The sequence below is a fragment of the Brienomyrus brachyistius genome, chromosome 6, assembly GCF_023856365.1.
Source record: "Brienomyrus brachyistius isolate T26 chromosome 6, BBRACH_0.4, whole genome shotgun sequence".
Taxonomy (NCBI): Eukaryota; Metazoa; Chordata; class Actinopteri; order Osteoglossiformes; family Mormyridae; genus Brienomyrus; species Brienomyrus brachyistius.
Window position 1 is genome coordinate 14,933,360 of NC_064538.1, and position 15,442 is coordinate 14,948,801.

Consider the following 15,442-nt stretch of genomic DNA (forward strand, 5'->3'; position numbering starts at 1 on the left):
CCCCTGTTTCTTTTCTTGCTCACTCCTTCTCTGACGGATCCACACAGTGCAATACTACTATACCAAGGGCAAGTATATTCAACATTGGTCCACTTACCCTACACCTGCTCCCCACGCCTCCCACCCGCTCCCGTGTTCGACACCTCCTCAGTCAGCCTCCCACCCCTCTGCTCCCCTCCCTCCCTCCTTCCTTCTCTCTCCCTCACCGTTTCCAGCCTGCTTGCCTTCGTTCCTGCCCGTCTTGCCTAACCCTCCCACCCCTAACCCTCCACACCTCCCCGTCCCTGCTGACCCCCAGCCTCCTCTTCTGCACACTCCACCCACCCACCCACCTGCTCAAGGCCCCCTGTCCTGTTTCTCTCGCAGCACCTTTTCCCTCTCCCCCCTTTTCCAGCCCCGGCCACTGCACCGGCACTGAAATTTTCTCACACTGTTTCTGGAGGAAAAATAAATCAGATCTTCTTCTAAAGTAGGAAAGCGGTGTCCGTTTCCCTCAGTATTACAGCTTGTCCTCTTTTGTTTTGTCCCTCTTCTGTCCCTCTGTTTCCCCCTACCTCTCTCTTCCTCTGTTAACAGCTCTAATCTGGTAATGTCTTGCGTGTCACTCCTGTTACCTTTCACCCCCGTGTCTATCTCTGTCTCTGTCTCTCTGCTTCCCTTTCTGATATGTAAACTCCTCATTTTCCACTCTTCCCAACCCTCTTGTTTCAAAACGAAATAACTCTGTTAGCTTCCCTGCCCCACCTAGGACAGAAGGAACCCTTGTGTTCTCTCTTAGCACAGTGAGGTCTTGCTGTTCCATTGGACCTGTTTCTGCCAAGTTAGCCTCTTTCTGCCTTTTACATTTTTGACGTGCTACATTTATTCACTATATCGCTGTTGCATACTATGACCCCATGAAGTTGTGGACTTAAGGATCAGTCTGTTCAGTGCAATGCCTCTGAATATCTTCTCCACATTCTACCTTTTCCCCTTGGGTGCCAATCAAACTTCTACAGTATCAGAGTTTAAGATATAGAGGTTGTATTCTTAAATGCCTTTGAAACTCAAATTAACCAATCAGGGTTCCAAGAATATACACTATATTTACAAATATACAGTATATGTGAATATAAATATACGAATATATTTACAAATGTACATAATTTATATTATTGTAAAATGTTAGCGAATACAGTCCAACATGCTTGAAAGAAATCTAACTAAATCAAGATGTAATACAGCTGTGAGGTAAGCACCACATTTTAATCGAGACAGACGAGGAGTATGATTTTTTAAAGCTAAAGTCTGTATGTCTCTTTGTCATAATCTGCACTCATAAAAGTAACACGCTTGTTCCCCTTTTAATGGACGAACTCAGTTGTCCCCTGTTTAAAATATTTAGATTAAGCACACATTAAATCTTAAAAAAAAAAAATGTATTTTATGTTCATGAAAAAAAAAACCCATACATTTTCAACAGGGCCAGACTGAAGACGAAAATTATCATACAGTTTATTTACAATCAAGAGAATAGCATAGATAGAGAGATTGCAAACAGAGTGGAAAGACTGCAGGCTAGTTCAAGGGAAATGGCTCCACATGCTTGTGCTGGATTCAGAGTTACTGCTGCCATTTTGTGAAGGGGCGTCTGGCGACGCGAGTATCCAATTGTATGCCTTCCTCCTGTAACCCCTGTCTCCATTGGCTTATCCCTAGCCCTATCCCAGTGCAGCTGTCACCCCTCAGACTGGCACAATTTGCCCTCTCACCTCCTATCCATGATATAGGGGCATGCAGAGCATTGTGGGTGGAAAACTACCTGGGCACCATTTGAAAGTGTAGACTAAGGTTACTTATATATACATTTGTTTTCCATATCGCCGTAAGGACATAGTCTTATCTTTCAAACATATTATCGGCTCTTCAGATCAAAGTTTTAGTTAATTGCCCTTTAGGAACATTGATTGTCACATCGGTTGTCCTTTTTGATATATGAAGCTTTTGATTTTAATAATAATAATTTCTCCATTATAACTAAAAAAAAACAAATCCTGCAATTTTTAATCAAAACCAAAACATTTACTACTCATTTGTATATGTATGGCAATGTCTAGAAACAGTTGCCCCAAAACCAACCCTTCACAATGCCTTGCATCTGCCTCTACTTTTGTAAATGAGCTTCCGGGCAGGTCTTTCAGCTGCAAGTCTGTGGGATGACCGACTTCATGAGGACCTTGCGCCACCCTCCTCCCTTGCACTAGTTGGCCATGTTGATGCCTGAAGAATAAATGCACACTTTTGAGAAATGTGTCGAAGAACTCACTCGCAGCTCTGTGATGCTGGAGAAGTCAGTTCTCCCTCACCTCGGTGTGCAGCAGCTCTCAATTTTCAAAGCATCCGTAATCAGTGGATTTTGCAAAAACAAAGGAGAACTTTTGAAATTATGATTCGCATTCGTTAAAATTTGGAAATTTCATAGGCAACATATTGGCTAACAACAGTCTACCCTCCATAAATCCTTAATGTTAATCTGGTAATCCTCACGTTTGCGTCGTCAGTCTTCTCCTGAAAAGAAACGCAGACATCACCCAGCCTGAGCTCCCTAATCTTCAGTCCGGCTTGCAGCGTTTCCCAGATAATGCTCCCTTTCTATTGCAGATTTTGAGTCTCTGCTGCCAAACAGTTTTGAGTCCGAGGGACATGTATTCATTGCTCCCAGGTAGCTGTGTGTGAATGCTTGCTTTCTTCCCATTTGTGCATCCTTACCAGTTTGTGTTCATCACTGGTTTGGGTTTTGACGACCCACTGTCACAGCAGACCAGCCTGCATCTCGTGTTTTATTGCTTCTCTGTCACCCTGCCCCTCTTTTGCTCTGTGTCACTCGCGGTGTTTTCCTGTCGTCATCCCCCCCCCCCCCCCCCATACCACAGAGACCGCCACCCCCTCCCCACCTGTTTATGAACCCATTTCTGCCACAAACAAAAGGCCTCGCTCATTTCGCTCCAGGTGCAGCGAGTTTGTCTGTTTCTCATTTCTTGTTCTCCATTATTTCGCCATTATCCATTGTGGTTGCTGCTGCATTTGGTTTCCATTAAACGGTTTCTCTCGTTACGCTATGTCCGTGTACCCAGAGGAGTGTGACAGTACTTATGCCCATCATACATTTTGAAAAATGGCTAAATCTCCAATAACAGCGTATTGGACAGTAATGAACATTTTGGATTATTTTCCACCCTTGCCCCTTTCCTTGTGTCCCTAAATGACACCACCCGACTTCTGCTCCCCACCCTTCCACTTGTCCCCCCACACCTTCGGCCTAAACTTTAGTGGTATTGCATGACCCTTGGCATGATGTGCTGAAAGGGAATCCCTGGAGCACACGGCATGATGGCGACATGAATTTCAGAGGGCGTGCGTATGTGTGCATATTGCCCTGGCGTTGATTAGAGTGCAAGGGAGTGAGTTTGGTCAACGCATGCATGCCTCCAGAAACCGCAATTCATTGCATCCACACAAATTCCAAGAATGTTCTCTACTCCTTAAAGACGATCAAGTGAGTATGTGTCAGCATTCATTTCAGTCATTTGGTCGGCACAAAGGCTCAGGCACAGGAAACTGTACACCTATGCTCAACATTTTGCTTTGACGGTCTTGCTACTGCAAGCATGTACAATATTCCCATGCTCCTCTGACCTCCATGCATGTTCCTGAAAGACAGAGAGAAGCATGCTGTGAATATGTCTGAGAGGTAGCCTATGAGAGTGTGTGTGGAAGGGCATGTTCCTGCTGTTGTGGCATGATACCCTGCAAAAGGGTAATATGATTCTCTCACAATGACTTTGTGTAGAAGCAGTGAGGTGTGACGCAAACATGAGTTTTCTCTTTGTCTCTTTTCTTGGGGAAAAAAAATCCATGAAAACTCTTCCCAGGGAATATTGCAAGGATTTGAAGCTTTCTGGCAACAATACCGAGTTCCTGCTGAACTTCATTGCCCTCATGGAGAAAGTCACTCCTGACTCCAAGCAGTGTGGGTACCTCTCCGTATATTATCTTTGACACCTTGGCCACCTGCCGATTGACCCTGTTTTTAGCATCACAAACGCCCAAGCAAAACTGGGAAAAGCACACGGCAGGTCTGTGTTGATACAGGGTTCATCTTTTCCTCGAATAGGTGATAAATTCCTCCTGCACAATCTCATCCTTGACACTGGAATAATCCGACAGCTGGTGGACAAGGTTTGGAAGACCAAGGATCTCAATACGTGAGTGTAGATGCAGGCACATCTGCATTAAATCACGCTTCGTTACTTAAAAACTAAACACACACACACAGGTTTGTAATTATATTTTTGTGGGGACTCTCCATTCATTTTTGTGGGGAAAATCCCAACATGACAACTTTAAGCCCCACCCAGCCCTAACCTTAACCATAAGTAACCAAACAAAATACAAGACTTGTGGCATCTTTACTTTTTTTCATTGCACTCATATATTTCTTTTATAAAATTGAGGTTATCCAAATGGGGACCAGGAAAATGTCCCCAAAAGTAAGGAAGTTTCACGTTTTGCCACATTTTGGGGAGGTTTTGGTCCCCAAATGTGATTTATGCAAACCCCTCCCCTGCCCCCACACACACGCACACATACTTGAACCGCTGATTTGCTCATCTTGTCTTATTGAGTGTTCCTGTGACACAGCTATGGCTTCCTGGCATTGTTTGCTGCCACAGATGGAGGGATCACAAGAGTCTTCCCCAACAAGTAAGTCGTGAGGGCGCCCACTTGGTCCGCCTGGCAACCCCACCACGTGTGTACACTGTGAGCCCAGATCTTCCGGGTGTGTCATGCATTGCGTCCTTACAGCAGGATCCACTGTGCACTTAGCTGTAAACTTTTGTGTAACTTTTTATCAGGCGATGATGTTCTGGGCTTTGCAGTGTGTCTGGATTTATGTCGCACATATCTGGGCATATTTGTGTTTGAATGCAACTGTTTCTCAGGGCCTCCGAAACGTGGGAAGAGGACCCAGAGCCCTTTAATGCTAGCTACTATCGCCGCAGCTTGGACAATCGGGGCTATATCTTCAGAGCTCCTTACCGGACCTGTAAGTATGGTTTCTTCATTCAGATACATTTAACATATCATGAAACACTCCTTACATATTTCTGTAGTAAATTCAAAGCATAATATCTCTTAGTGAGTGGGATGGACACCACCCAGGAAGGTATGCTGTAGATATGGATGGTATGTGGCTTTGCAGGTTCGGATACTGTGCCTTTTCTCAGAAGGTCACCAGTTCAAATACCAAGGTCATTGGGTAAATTTTACTATTGGGTGTTTGAGCAAGACCCTGAACCACAAGGGCCTTCTGACCCTGCACCGACCCTCAAAATGTACTATGTATTACTTTGATTAAAAGAATCTCCTAAATAAGTAACAATGTAACAACAATGTATCCACTCCTGTTTGTTTGTAGCTAGCGACGATTTTTTTAATCCCGAGAACGACACCGTTGGCATCCTGGTCAGCACTGCGGTGGAGTTCAGCATAAGTGGAAGGACAATAAAACCAGCAGGTAGCGAGGGGTGCTGGTTTGCTTCTTAACGCTCCCTCGAGTGAGAGAGAACCAGCTGCTTCTTGTAGGGTAATTGGGTGATGAAAGGGAATAAGGTGTAACTTTATACCACTGAAACTTAAAATAAGACAGAATACCCTAATAACTAGTTTCATTAATTGCTTGTCTGCAATCTTTTAATTGACCAGTGGTGGGTGTGAAACTGGACCTAGAGGCCTGGGTGGAGAAGTTCAAGATCCTGGCCAGCAATCAGTCGGACAGTCGGCAGGTATCGCACAAGGTATTGAATGTCACTCTTCTTTCTTTCCCGTCATCTGCCTTCTTCACGTTTTCACACAAAGCACTTCAGCCAAGCTACAAGATGCACAGACAATCAAAACAAACAAACATGATTTTGCATACCAACATCTAGTCAGACAGTACTGGATTACTGTCATATATGCAGTGGGGCACAGAAAGATACCAGCACTCAAACACTAACCAGACACACCCATGAAAGGACACACAAATACTCCAAATTATAGAATACCTTTATGGCAGTGGTTCCCAATCCAGTCCTCGGGGGCCCACAGATGGTCCCTGTTTTTGCTCCCTCCCAGCTCCCTGCCAGACAGACCATAGTGCTATCAGAAGCTGGCAGGGAGCAAAAGTATGAACTGTCTGTGGGTCCCGAGGACCAGATTGGGAAACGCTGCTTTGTAAAATACCAGAGGAGGCAGAATGAAACCCTGATTTGTGGTGATTTGTTTTGGACAGTGCGGGCCCTCCAGCAGCTGCGAAATGGACTGTGAAGTCAACAGCAACGTAAGTCTTTTGCTTTCTGTTGTTGAATCCATTGCCAAATAATACTGATTACACATGACATAGCAAGTGCACATATGAATCTGCAGGGACAAGAAACAAACTATTTATGTGACATAATGATGTGAGGTACTGCACTTTGCAAATACGGAATTAGACAGTGTCAGTGAGCCGCGAGAAGAGCCACATAAACGGGATGGTGCCACCCGGCAGCAGAGTAAAGTGTGTGCCGATCTGGTGTGTAGGAGTTGCAGTGCTACCTGATCGACGATGGCGGCTTCCTGATCATGTCAAATCAGAAAGATCATTGGAACAAGGTAAGAATGGGATGGGATTTGTGTGGGGGACCTCCGCTTCTCGGGGCTCGCTGGCACTGTGCGTCTGTGACAATCTGATGTGTATGTTTATTTTGGTGCCCTAATAAGAGAGAAGGTGTATGAGTGCCCACGAGCACCGGGCCGGCAGATGTGTGAGGGAATGTAGCTGGCAAGTGTTGGGAGGCGAGCCCAGGATGATGTGGTCAGATGTGCTCGTTGTAGCTCTATTGCGACAATTCTATCTGAATTTGTCATATAGAAGTGATTGGAAATCGAATAACTGTCTGTCAACTGCAAGAAATTAAAAATTGCCAATGTGGGGAAGCAATAAAAAAGGCCAATATGATGTTGGGTTACATCTCTATGTATTTATGAGTTTAAGGCAAGGGGGGTGATGCTACGATTATATAATTCTTTGGTAAGACCCCACATAGAATATTGTGTGCAGGTTTGGTCATCATACCTTAAGAAGGACATTGCTTCCTTGGAAAAGGTGCAACGTAGGGCTATGAGAATGATTCCTGGTCTTAGAGGAATGTCTTATGAGGAGAGGTTAGCTGAGCTGAATCTGTTCAGCCTCGAGGAAAGGAGACTAAGGGGGGACATGATCCAGGTATTTAAGATTTTAGCATGTCTGGATGCTGTGCAGCCAAATGGTTATTTCAATGTTAGTTTAAATACTAGAACTTGTGGCCATAGGTGGGAATTAGCGGGAGAACATTTTAAAATGAATTTGAGAAAACACTTCTTTGCACAGTGTGTAGTTAGAGTATGGAATAGTCTTCCTGCTAGTGTAGCGCAAACTAAAACCCTGGGTTTCTTTAAATCAGAGCAAGATAAGATTTGAACAACTCTGAGCTATTAGTTAAGTTCTCCCCAACTAAGTTTGATGGGCCAGTTGGCCTCCTCTCGTTTGTAAATTTGTTATGTTCTTATGTTCACACACTGGTATGTTTCCTTTGCCCAGGTCGGCATGTTTTTCAGCGAGGTGGACCCCTCCCTGATGCACGCCCTCTACAATGCCTCCTTCTACACCCGCAGGCAGTCCTATAACTACCAGTCGATTTGTGAGACCCTGCCCAGCAGTAACACGGGTGCTGGGCCCAGAGGAGTGTTCGTGGTGAGTAGAGCAAAGCTGGTATCCCCAGGACCCTGTCTCTGCTGATTTGAGAGCTCAGATGTCCTGTGGCCTATACAGGGTTTGCCTGCTGCTCCTCAAAAGGCAGCCTTTGACCTTGGCTTGTTATTCTCCACGTTCCCGTCTGTAGCCGACTATCGTGGACTTTGTAAACCTAGCCTGGTGGACATCAGCAGCTGCTTGGTAAGCACTGTGGGCAAAACAGGGACCGTGGCTCTCCCACATCTCCCATCCATACCCCTATCTTCCATCTCTTAAGCCAGTAACAGTAATACACTACTTAGCATCATTACGCTGAATTTCCAACAAGAGTGGCTAAAGTTGGCCTGACTTTTGTTGAGTTAGGTATGGCTTAGTCAGGAGACCATCACAGTTATGGCTGAGCAAAGGGATCCTGATGGAAAACAAAGTCACATTCAATAGCAACAAGATAACCAATCCTAATAACATGGGAAACTGATGAGTAGAGGGTGACATTGCTATTGCATTGTCACATTACCCACATTTGGTTGATAGGCCCTGCACCCTTCAGCATTGGAGAGGCCTCGCTTACAACATGGTTGGAAATGGTTTCTGCTTCTTGTCCTTCTTTTCAGGTCCCTGTTTCAGCAGGTGCTTTATGGACTCGCGTATAACAGCTGGTTCATCACTGGTAGGTTCTTGTGGACTTCTGCCCTTTTGCCAAGTCATAAATGACCAACGCCCCATGCATAGTGTGCGTATTGTGTGGATTTGCACCAGATGTTCTTTTTTCCACTTGCAGTCCAAAGAAATTCAATTAATTAAATTAGTGGCATCTTGCTCAGGGTGTGCTGCTGTCTTGTGCCCTGTGCTTTCTGAAACATGCTGCATGCTTCCTGAAACCCTGGACTGGATAGATGGTTGGAGGATAGATGGATGGTATTTTAAATGAAACATATATATTAACAATTAACATACTTGACTTCAACTTTGTGGGAACAGTTTGGGGAAGGAAGGCCCTTTTCTGTTCCAACATGACTGTGCTCCAGTGCACACAGCAAGGTCCATAAAGACACGGTTGGGAGAGTTTGGTGTTGAAGAACTTGAGTGACGCGCGCAGAGCCCTGACCTCAACCCCATCAAGCCTCTTTAAGTCACACAGACTAACTGCCTATTTCCGGGCAGTTGGAGATGTGTCTGTGTCCAGTGGAGTAAGCGCCCCCCCCCCCCCCCGCACTGCACTGGCTGTGCTCCTCATCTGTGCCCCCCTCACTGTGCTCTTTTAGATGATGTGGAGGCAGAAGCTTTTGACTCCAGGGAGAGCAGCTGCGTCACGATACAGACGCAGTACTATTTCACGAACATCAGCAGTTCCTACAACGTGCTGCTGGACTGCGGAAACTGCTCCAGGTTGGCCAGTGCAAATTGACACATTAACCTGCAGCGCGTCAGGCATGCATTCATATGAAGGAGACAGGTAGTGTGAACCATGAGTGCTGTAAAGCTGAGCACAATACGCAGCACCTGGAGAGCTACAGGGACGCGTCTGTAGTGCAAAAAACACAAAACACTTCCACAAAGTAACCTGATATATAGGCCTACATAGAAATTTCCAGTGCAGTGTTTGTCCTCTGTAACTCTTATGGAAATCCTAGGAATGCTGAGTTCAGAAATTGCACCCTCTCCAGAAAGGGTCCGCTGCAGTAAACGTAGATCTGCCTCATGCCCTTGTTCTCTATACCTTCTTCGCAGGCTTTTCCATGCTAAGAGGATAAATAACACCAACCTGCTGTTTGTGGTGGCGGAGATGCCCTGCGACTCCTGCATCATAGACAAATTGACGAATGTGGAGACAGAGTGTATCCTGTACCTGCTGAGGTCGTCCCCCCCCCCCCCCCGCACATCCCAGATGCAGTTTTGAAGCAAAGTGTTACTGGTTATTTTGTGAGCCAGCAGACAACCGCGGGGAAACCGCATTGATTTTATAAAGTGTCTACGAAGCACTTTATGGCAAAAAAGCAAAATATTGAGACATCCGATTTATTTTAGAAGGAGGGGTAGAAGTAAAAGAGAGATTGGACTGGGATTTTGCTGAGAGGAAATACCAGAAGTTAGCTTATGAGATGATAAGATGGTGTCTGCATGTCTTCAGGTCATATTACTGTCAGCCTATGGATGTGTAGGATTATCAACAGGTGACTGGAGACGTGTTCCCTTAACCTAACCTAACTTTTCAGTCAAGAAGATTGATCCGTGTGAGGAAACGAGCACAGCGCGATACCGGAAAGGCCCCTCCACCTGCTTTGACTATAACATTGCGGTATAAGCCTCATAAACATTCTCTTTGTTGCTGTTTACTGTAGGGCAGTTGCATGAAATGATTATTTTTGATAATTATGTTCAAATATGCATGAATGAATTGTGTTTATTGGGTGTGTTAAGGTAAATATGTGGTGTGTTTGCTGACCGCTCAGATACTGCTTTGCTTTTTGCAGGAAAACACTTCGGACTGTGGGCGGGGTCACTCTTTCCAGCCATCGTTAGGAGTCATCATCTGTCTTCAGTTGCTTCTCTTTTGCCTGACAGCCTGCCCACATCTCCCATCCACACCCCTATCTTCCACGCTTTAACTTCATCTACCTCCATTTCCTTTACCTCCCTCCCCATCTTTGCCCCTTCTTTCATCTTTACTTCTCTTGTTTTTCGCCTTTGGTTGACCCCTTCTGACCCCTGCCAACAATCCAATGTCCCTCCACTTATCACTGATGATGGGACTTCCAGTCACCCTTTTATGGAAGCCCTGAGTACCGTTTCCCATCATGCCTAGCGGCCTAGCATCATGGCCAGTTGCTTGGCAATGGTTGCTGGGCTGTGTGTTGTGCAACCAGTCACCTTCATCCAAGGCAGGAGCTCTGTGTTCCGTCAAAAGAAAGAAGAAACTAAACCACGACTAGAAGAACCGTGAAAAGACACAACTTTGCAAAAAGAAAAGAAAAATAAACAGGGGGATGTCCTCTTCAGTAACTCCTGCCAATATGGAAAAAGAAAAATTCCTCAACTGTTCAGTCTGGAGGAGGGGGCAACAGCAAGCATAAGCCCTCTTCATTACTCATGGCCCCTCCAGAAATTTACTGGACCCTGTCCCATGCATTTAAGATCTAGTTCTTTGTACTATTCTGAATATAGCAACTGGAAAAGGAAAGCGTTCAAAACACAATAACAACATGGAGAAACAAGCATACAAAGCGCTTCCATTTGTTATGGTTTTAAATGGATGCCACTGGAAAGGGAAGCTATTAGATTATAGTAGATAACTAAAAACACCCATTTATTTATGCACTATATCTACTTCTTGCCAAAATGAGATAATACTTTTCTTGTGGTCTTATTTTTTATAGCCAAAATAGCAAGAGGAAACAGGTAAAAAAATACACTAAGATTAAATAAATAGAGTAATTAAAATACAATAGCTCTCATATCCGTAGAGACTAATTGTCTCCAAAATATGATATCATCAGTATGCCCCGTCTGTAGTCCTACCCTACATGTTCCCAGGGGGCATCCTGTGCAGTGCAGATCTTGGTGTTTTTCAGATGTGACAACCAAGTCATCTCCAGCTTAGCGGAATCCCTAGGATTGCTTTCATATCGGCTGGTTTAAAGATTACATTCAGCCACGAAATACCACGTTATCATGCTTTGTGTTTTAGACCTAAACTATTTATTTTAACGTAAGGGAGAACTTCAGCTTGCTGTCAGGCTGATAAGCCAAGCCAGTATGTAATAGTGAGGGCAATGTAATTTGAAGATGTCCAGTAAATATCCATTGTCCAGGAATTTAAATGTGGTGGCATTAGATTGGGGGGAGTACTTTTTAAAAACTGACCTGCTATTAATCACATTAGTCATGGTTCACTCATCCTTTGTTCCAACCAGTCGTGCCAGAGTGCAAGCATCTTGTTGTGTAAACATGGTTGTAGAGTAACCTTTTGTACTTTTGCGGCCCATTGTGTGAGAGACTGAGCAATTTGTGACCCTTTCCCAGTCCACTCAGCATACGGTCTGGACTGTAAATAAACCCAGGGCACAGACGTCTGAAACAGAAGGACTGCTGACTGGACACTCGTTTTTCATCTTTGTGTACTCCGTGGCCTTCAGAAAGTGCAGTCTCACTCACGCGTGTTCATCGGAACGTGGATGTCATGAATGGCCAAGCCACGACGACTCATACAACGGCACTCCTATCATAAAGGATATGAGTGTTTACTAATGGGAGATGGATCAAAGGAACTATTTAGAATACTGCCGTAGATGGGGATCTACAAGGAGTTTGGGTTTCGATCCATAAGGGAATGTGTGCATTCAGAACAGAGTCTGTAATGTAACTCTGTTCTGGGGAATAAATACAGTGATATGTAGTTTTTTATTTTTAGCAGCAGGACAAATGCTGTCTACTGTCTAATTTCTTGTCAGACGTTAATACTGAAAAATATGGTGTTATAACTGTCTTTTTTTTTTACCAACTTGTCATTTTCCAAAGTGTTTTCCATTATGCAAATGTTCCGCACTCTTGTCTATTAATATCATAAACGTGTTCTGAAGAATGTCTCTACTATTATATCAAAGATTCTGATTGTTTTTTTTCCGGGAGGGTGATGAATTGTCTCTACATCTACCTGACTGAGGCAGATACTTACCTCATAGTTATTTGGTTAGTCATACAGCAAGTGGTCAGTCTGATAGTGTTGTTGGCTGACGTAGTATTATTAGTCAGTATTAACTGGCATAGATCATAGTTTAGACATAATTTTTAGCCAAAATGGTTTAATTCCCTGGTTCTTGGTGAAGAGAATTTAAATCAGTGTAAACTGGTTAAAATCAGTTCAGCACCCAAGCGTACTGATGTTTTTTTCTTCTCGGTGATTAACAAAAACATACGTGTTTTTGTCACATGGACCAGTGTTCTGATTGAGTAAAATAAATTCATGCTCTCCAGTATTTAAAAACTGCTTATGGACATAATAACAACACTCTGTTTTTTTTTGTTTTTTTTTGTAGCTGATTAACTAAGGGTTTCATTTGCCATAAAGTTTATAAATGTTTATATTGCTGAATTATGAAGTGTTTCAACGACGATGGACAGTTTTGGCCCCCATGCTTACTGTCGACATAGAACGTAAGACCGCTGAAAAAGCTTGGTCATTGGACAGTTATCTACAACAGTAAACTGGACAATACGTTAAATGGTTTTCAGAAATCCTACCTAGTGTTCTGAAAAGCTCAGTGAGATACTTCCTTACCAGGCGTATGAATCAGGGTCATTTTCAATCCTGCCTTGCTAATGGTTCGGTTCACGTGGCACCTGATCCTGACAGTAGATGCAGTTGTGCTGTCTGGCTTTCCTCTGTTGCTGTCTTTCTTGAGCCGCTTTGCCTGTTATACCCATGATTCAACCTGCTCCCATTTTCAAGGGAGGGTCACCATGTTGGTCCTGTCACTCCTGGACTTTGCTACGGAGAAGCGTGTCCATTTATGAGACGGGTTGTTTTCATAGGTCTTATTGCTGACATCTATGGCAGGTTTTCTCCAAGAAAGAACTTTTAAGATGCACTAGAATCTTGAATATTGTTTTTCTCTAAGCACTGGGTAAAGTTGTAAGTTCCCAGTAGTCTAAGGAAAAGCAAGCATGAGGATAATTAAGTCTCTGTCGTTACAAAATGTCCCAGCAGCCACAAAGAACCCATTTAGACAAATACAGAGTCATCCGGGTCTTAGCAGGAAGGACTGAAAGGCATTCTTCGTGACTTTCATGAAGGTGCAACATGCCTCTGAACTGGATTGTTTCTGGTACAGTTGTGTGTGTGTGTGTGTGTGTGTGTGTGTGTGTTTATCTGTATATTTGGGAGTGTGGACATGCCCAAGAATCTATGATGACAGCAGGCACTGTGCAGAAAGCAGATAAAAGCAAGAATGGCCTACAGGCCAGAGCACATTGGGCACATTATGAGATACAGATCTGTACTGAATATTGTGAACTTGATCTGTAAATTTCAGTAGTGTGATTTCACTGTGTGAATGATGCATTTTCCCCTTTATTTCTTTGACCTTTATTTCACTCTAAAAGCTTTGAACACTCAGGTCACATCCTTCATTTTGTCTGTCTAAGTGCTCTGTGCACAGCACTTAACCCTTTGAGTGCTTCTTATCATCGAATTTCCTCAGCATGACACTGGAAGAGGTATGATTTTCACACACTGGATTCCATTGTGAACACCAGCCTCCTTTGAAATCCATCTGTTAGTCAGTTTGTATAAATGAAAGACAGAGATATTTCAGGACCACCTTCAGTTATTTGTCAAATCAGTCTTTTTATTTTCCGTATCATTCTGTCATCTGGGCAGTTTAATGTTCAAAAAAGCTTAAACTGTCTCCAGCTTTTCTCTCTTTGATTTCTCACAAAACTTGATTGATCGACTCCCACATCGCGCTCTTTCCTCCCAACGCTTAGCCAGTCAGCGATGCAAACGTGGAGATGTGAGCCCTGCAAAAGCAGCCCCACTCTGCAGTGCTTCACTTTCAGAATTGCTCTGCTCTTTGTCACTTTAGGTCCTTTCAGTGTTGTTAACATAAGAGTGTATCTTTGTGGACCATTCCACTTCAAGGCTTCACCTCCAAGCACTGACCATGTAAAGCTGTTAAATATGGAGGGTCAGTGGAGGCGGGGGCTGTCTTTACAGTGCCAGATGTAAACAAGCCAAGAACTCTGTTTTCCAGACCTGCTACCCAGCTCTTGTCAGCAAAGCTTGCTTCGCCTCACTGGGATATAAAAGGAACCTGTGACTCAGCAATGTGGAGTCGACAGGACTGGATATTCTGTTGCAGTGTGTTAAGTGGCAGTGGATGTATTGTTGTGTATCCCAACTTAGAGGGCGTGGCAAGGGACATGGCTCTGTGGCCTGTGGTTTTCAAAAGAAATTGACCTTAGCCAAAAGAAAATCATTTCGGCTGAAGGGGAGGGGCTTCTGTTGCATGCCCCTCCCTCACCAACTGTGTTCCTTCACCATGTCTGTGTAGGTGCGTCTTCTATGGGAAAGCCTGTGACCACAACAAGTGTGTATGTGATTCTGTAGTCTGTAGTCTGGTGCTATGTGACGATGTTTGACAAATGTGGATTAAAAAAGAAAAACATTATGATGAAAAAATAATACATCTTTAAGTGAGATTTTTAAAAAATGATATGCGGCTAATAATAAGTTCGGGGTCTGAATTCAAGCAAATACTTTTTTTTCTTTCTTTTTTTTTTTTGCTGCTGGTGACAATGTATGCGAGAAAGATTCAGCTCCTTTTGTCCAAGAAGCTTTGTTTCATGTCGCTCCATTCTTTTGTACAGAAGAAACAAAAAAAAGATGAAAAATTTGTAAGATATTGTGTCTGTGACTCCTTGTAAAATATTTTCAAATTGTTTATTACAGAGAATCAGTTATTAAATAATGTTCATATTTTTCACTTCATTGGTGTCTGGAGGTGCGTTTCATACAGTTTTTTTTTTTGTCCCTTTTTAACTGTGGCACCACGTTCATGATGTAACGATGAAAATTGTTTTTTTTTTTTTTTTTTTTTACTGCTTGCAGCTGTGTCAATGAAAACCCATCAATGCAACAAGATGACA

At 43.7% G+C, this 15,442-nt stretch overlaps 1 protein-coding gene across 2 annotated transcripts in view; it reads left to right on the plus strand.

Annotated features, from left to right (window-relative positions):
- The window catches only part of cacna2d2a (calcium channel, voltage-dependent, alpha 2/delta subunit 2a), a 240,381-nt gene extending 225,097 nt beyond the window's left edge, over positions 1 to 15,284 (plus strand). Inside the window, exons 23-39 of one of the 2 annotated variants that reach the window (XM_049017367.1) lie at positions 48 to 68; positions 2,641 to 2,701; positions 3,912 to 4,009; positions 4,154 to 4,244; positions 4,681 to 4,743; positions 4,983 to 5,086; positions 5,459 to 5,557; positions 5,746 to 5,837; positions 6,314 to 6,361; positions 6,604 to 6,675; positions 7,643 to 7,795; positions 7,944 to 7,996; positions 8,410 to 8,465; positions 9,061 to 9,184; positions 9,527 to 9,633; positions 10,012 to 10,094; positions 10,270 to 15,284. In XM_049017367.1, the coding sequence (XP_048873324.1) occupies positions 48 to 68; positions 2,641 to 2,701; positions 3,912 to 4,009; positions 4,154 to 4,244; positions 4,681 to 4,743; positions 4,983 to 5,086; positions 5,459 to 5,557; positions 5,746 to 5,837; positions 6,314 to 6,361; positions 6,604 to 6,675; positions 7,643 to 7,795; positions 7,944 to 7,996; positions 8,410 to 8,465; positions 9,061 to 9,184; positions 9,527 to 9,633; positions 10,012 to 10,094; positions 10,270 to 10,404 (1,460 nt within the window). In that variant the 3' untranslated portion in view covers positions 10,405 to 15,284. The remainder of the gene's footprint in view (positions 1 to 47; positions 69 to 2,640; positions 2,702 to 3,911; positions 4,010 to 4,153; positions 4,245 to 4,680; positions 4,744 to 4,982; positions 5,087 to 5,458; positions 5,558 to 5,745; positions 5,838 to 6,313; positions 6,362 to 6,603; positions 6,676 to 7,642; positions 7,796 to 7,943; positions 7,997 to 8,409; positions 8,466 to 9,060; positions 9,185 to 9,526; positions 9,634 to 10,011; positions 10,095 to 10,269) is intronic. The other variant, XM_049017368.1, reaches the window with a different exon arrangement.
- Positions 15,285 to 15,442: the final 158 nt, after the last annotated feature.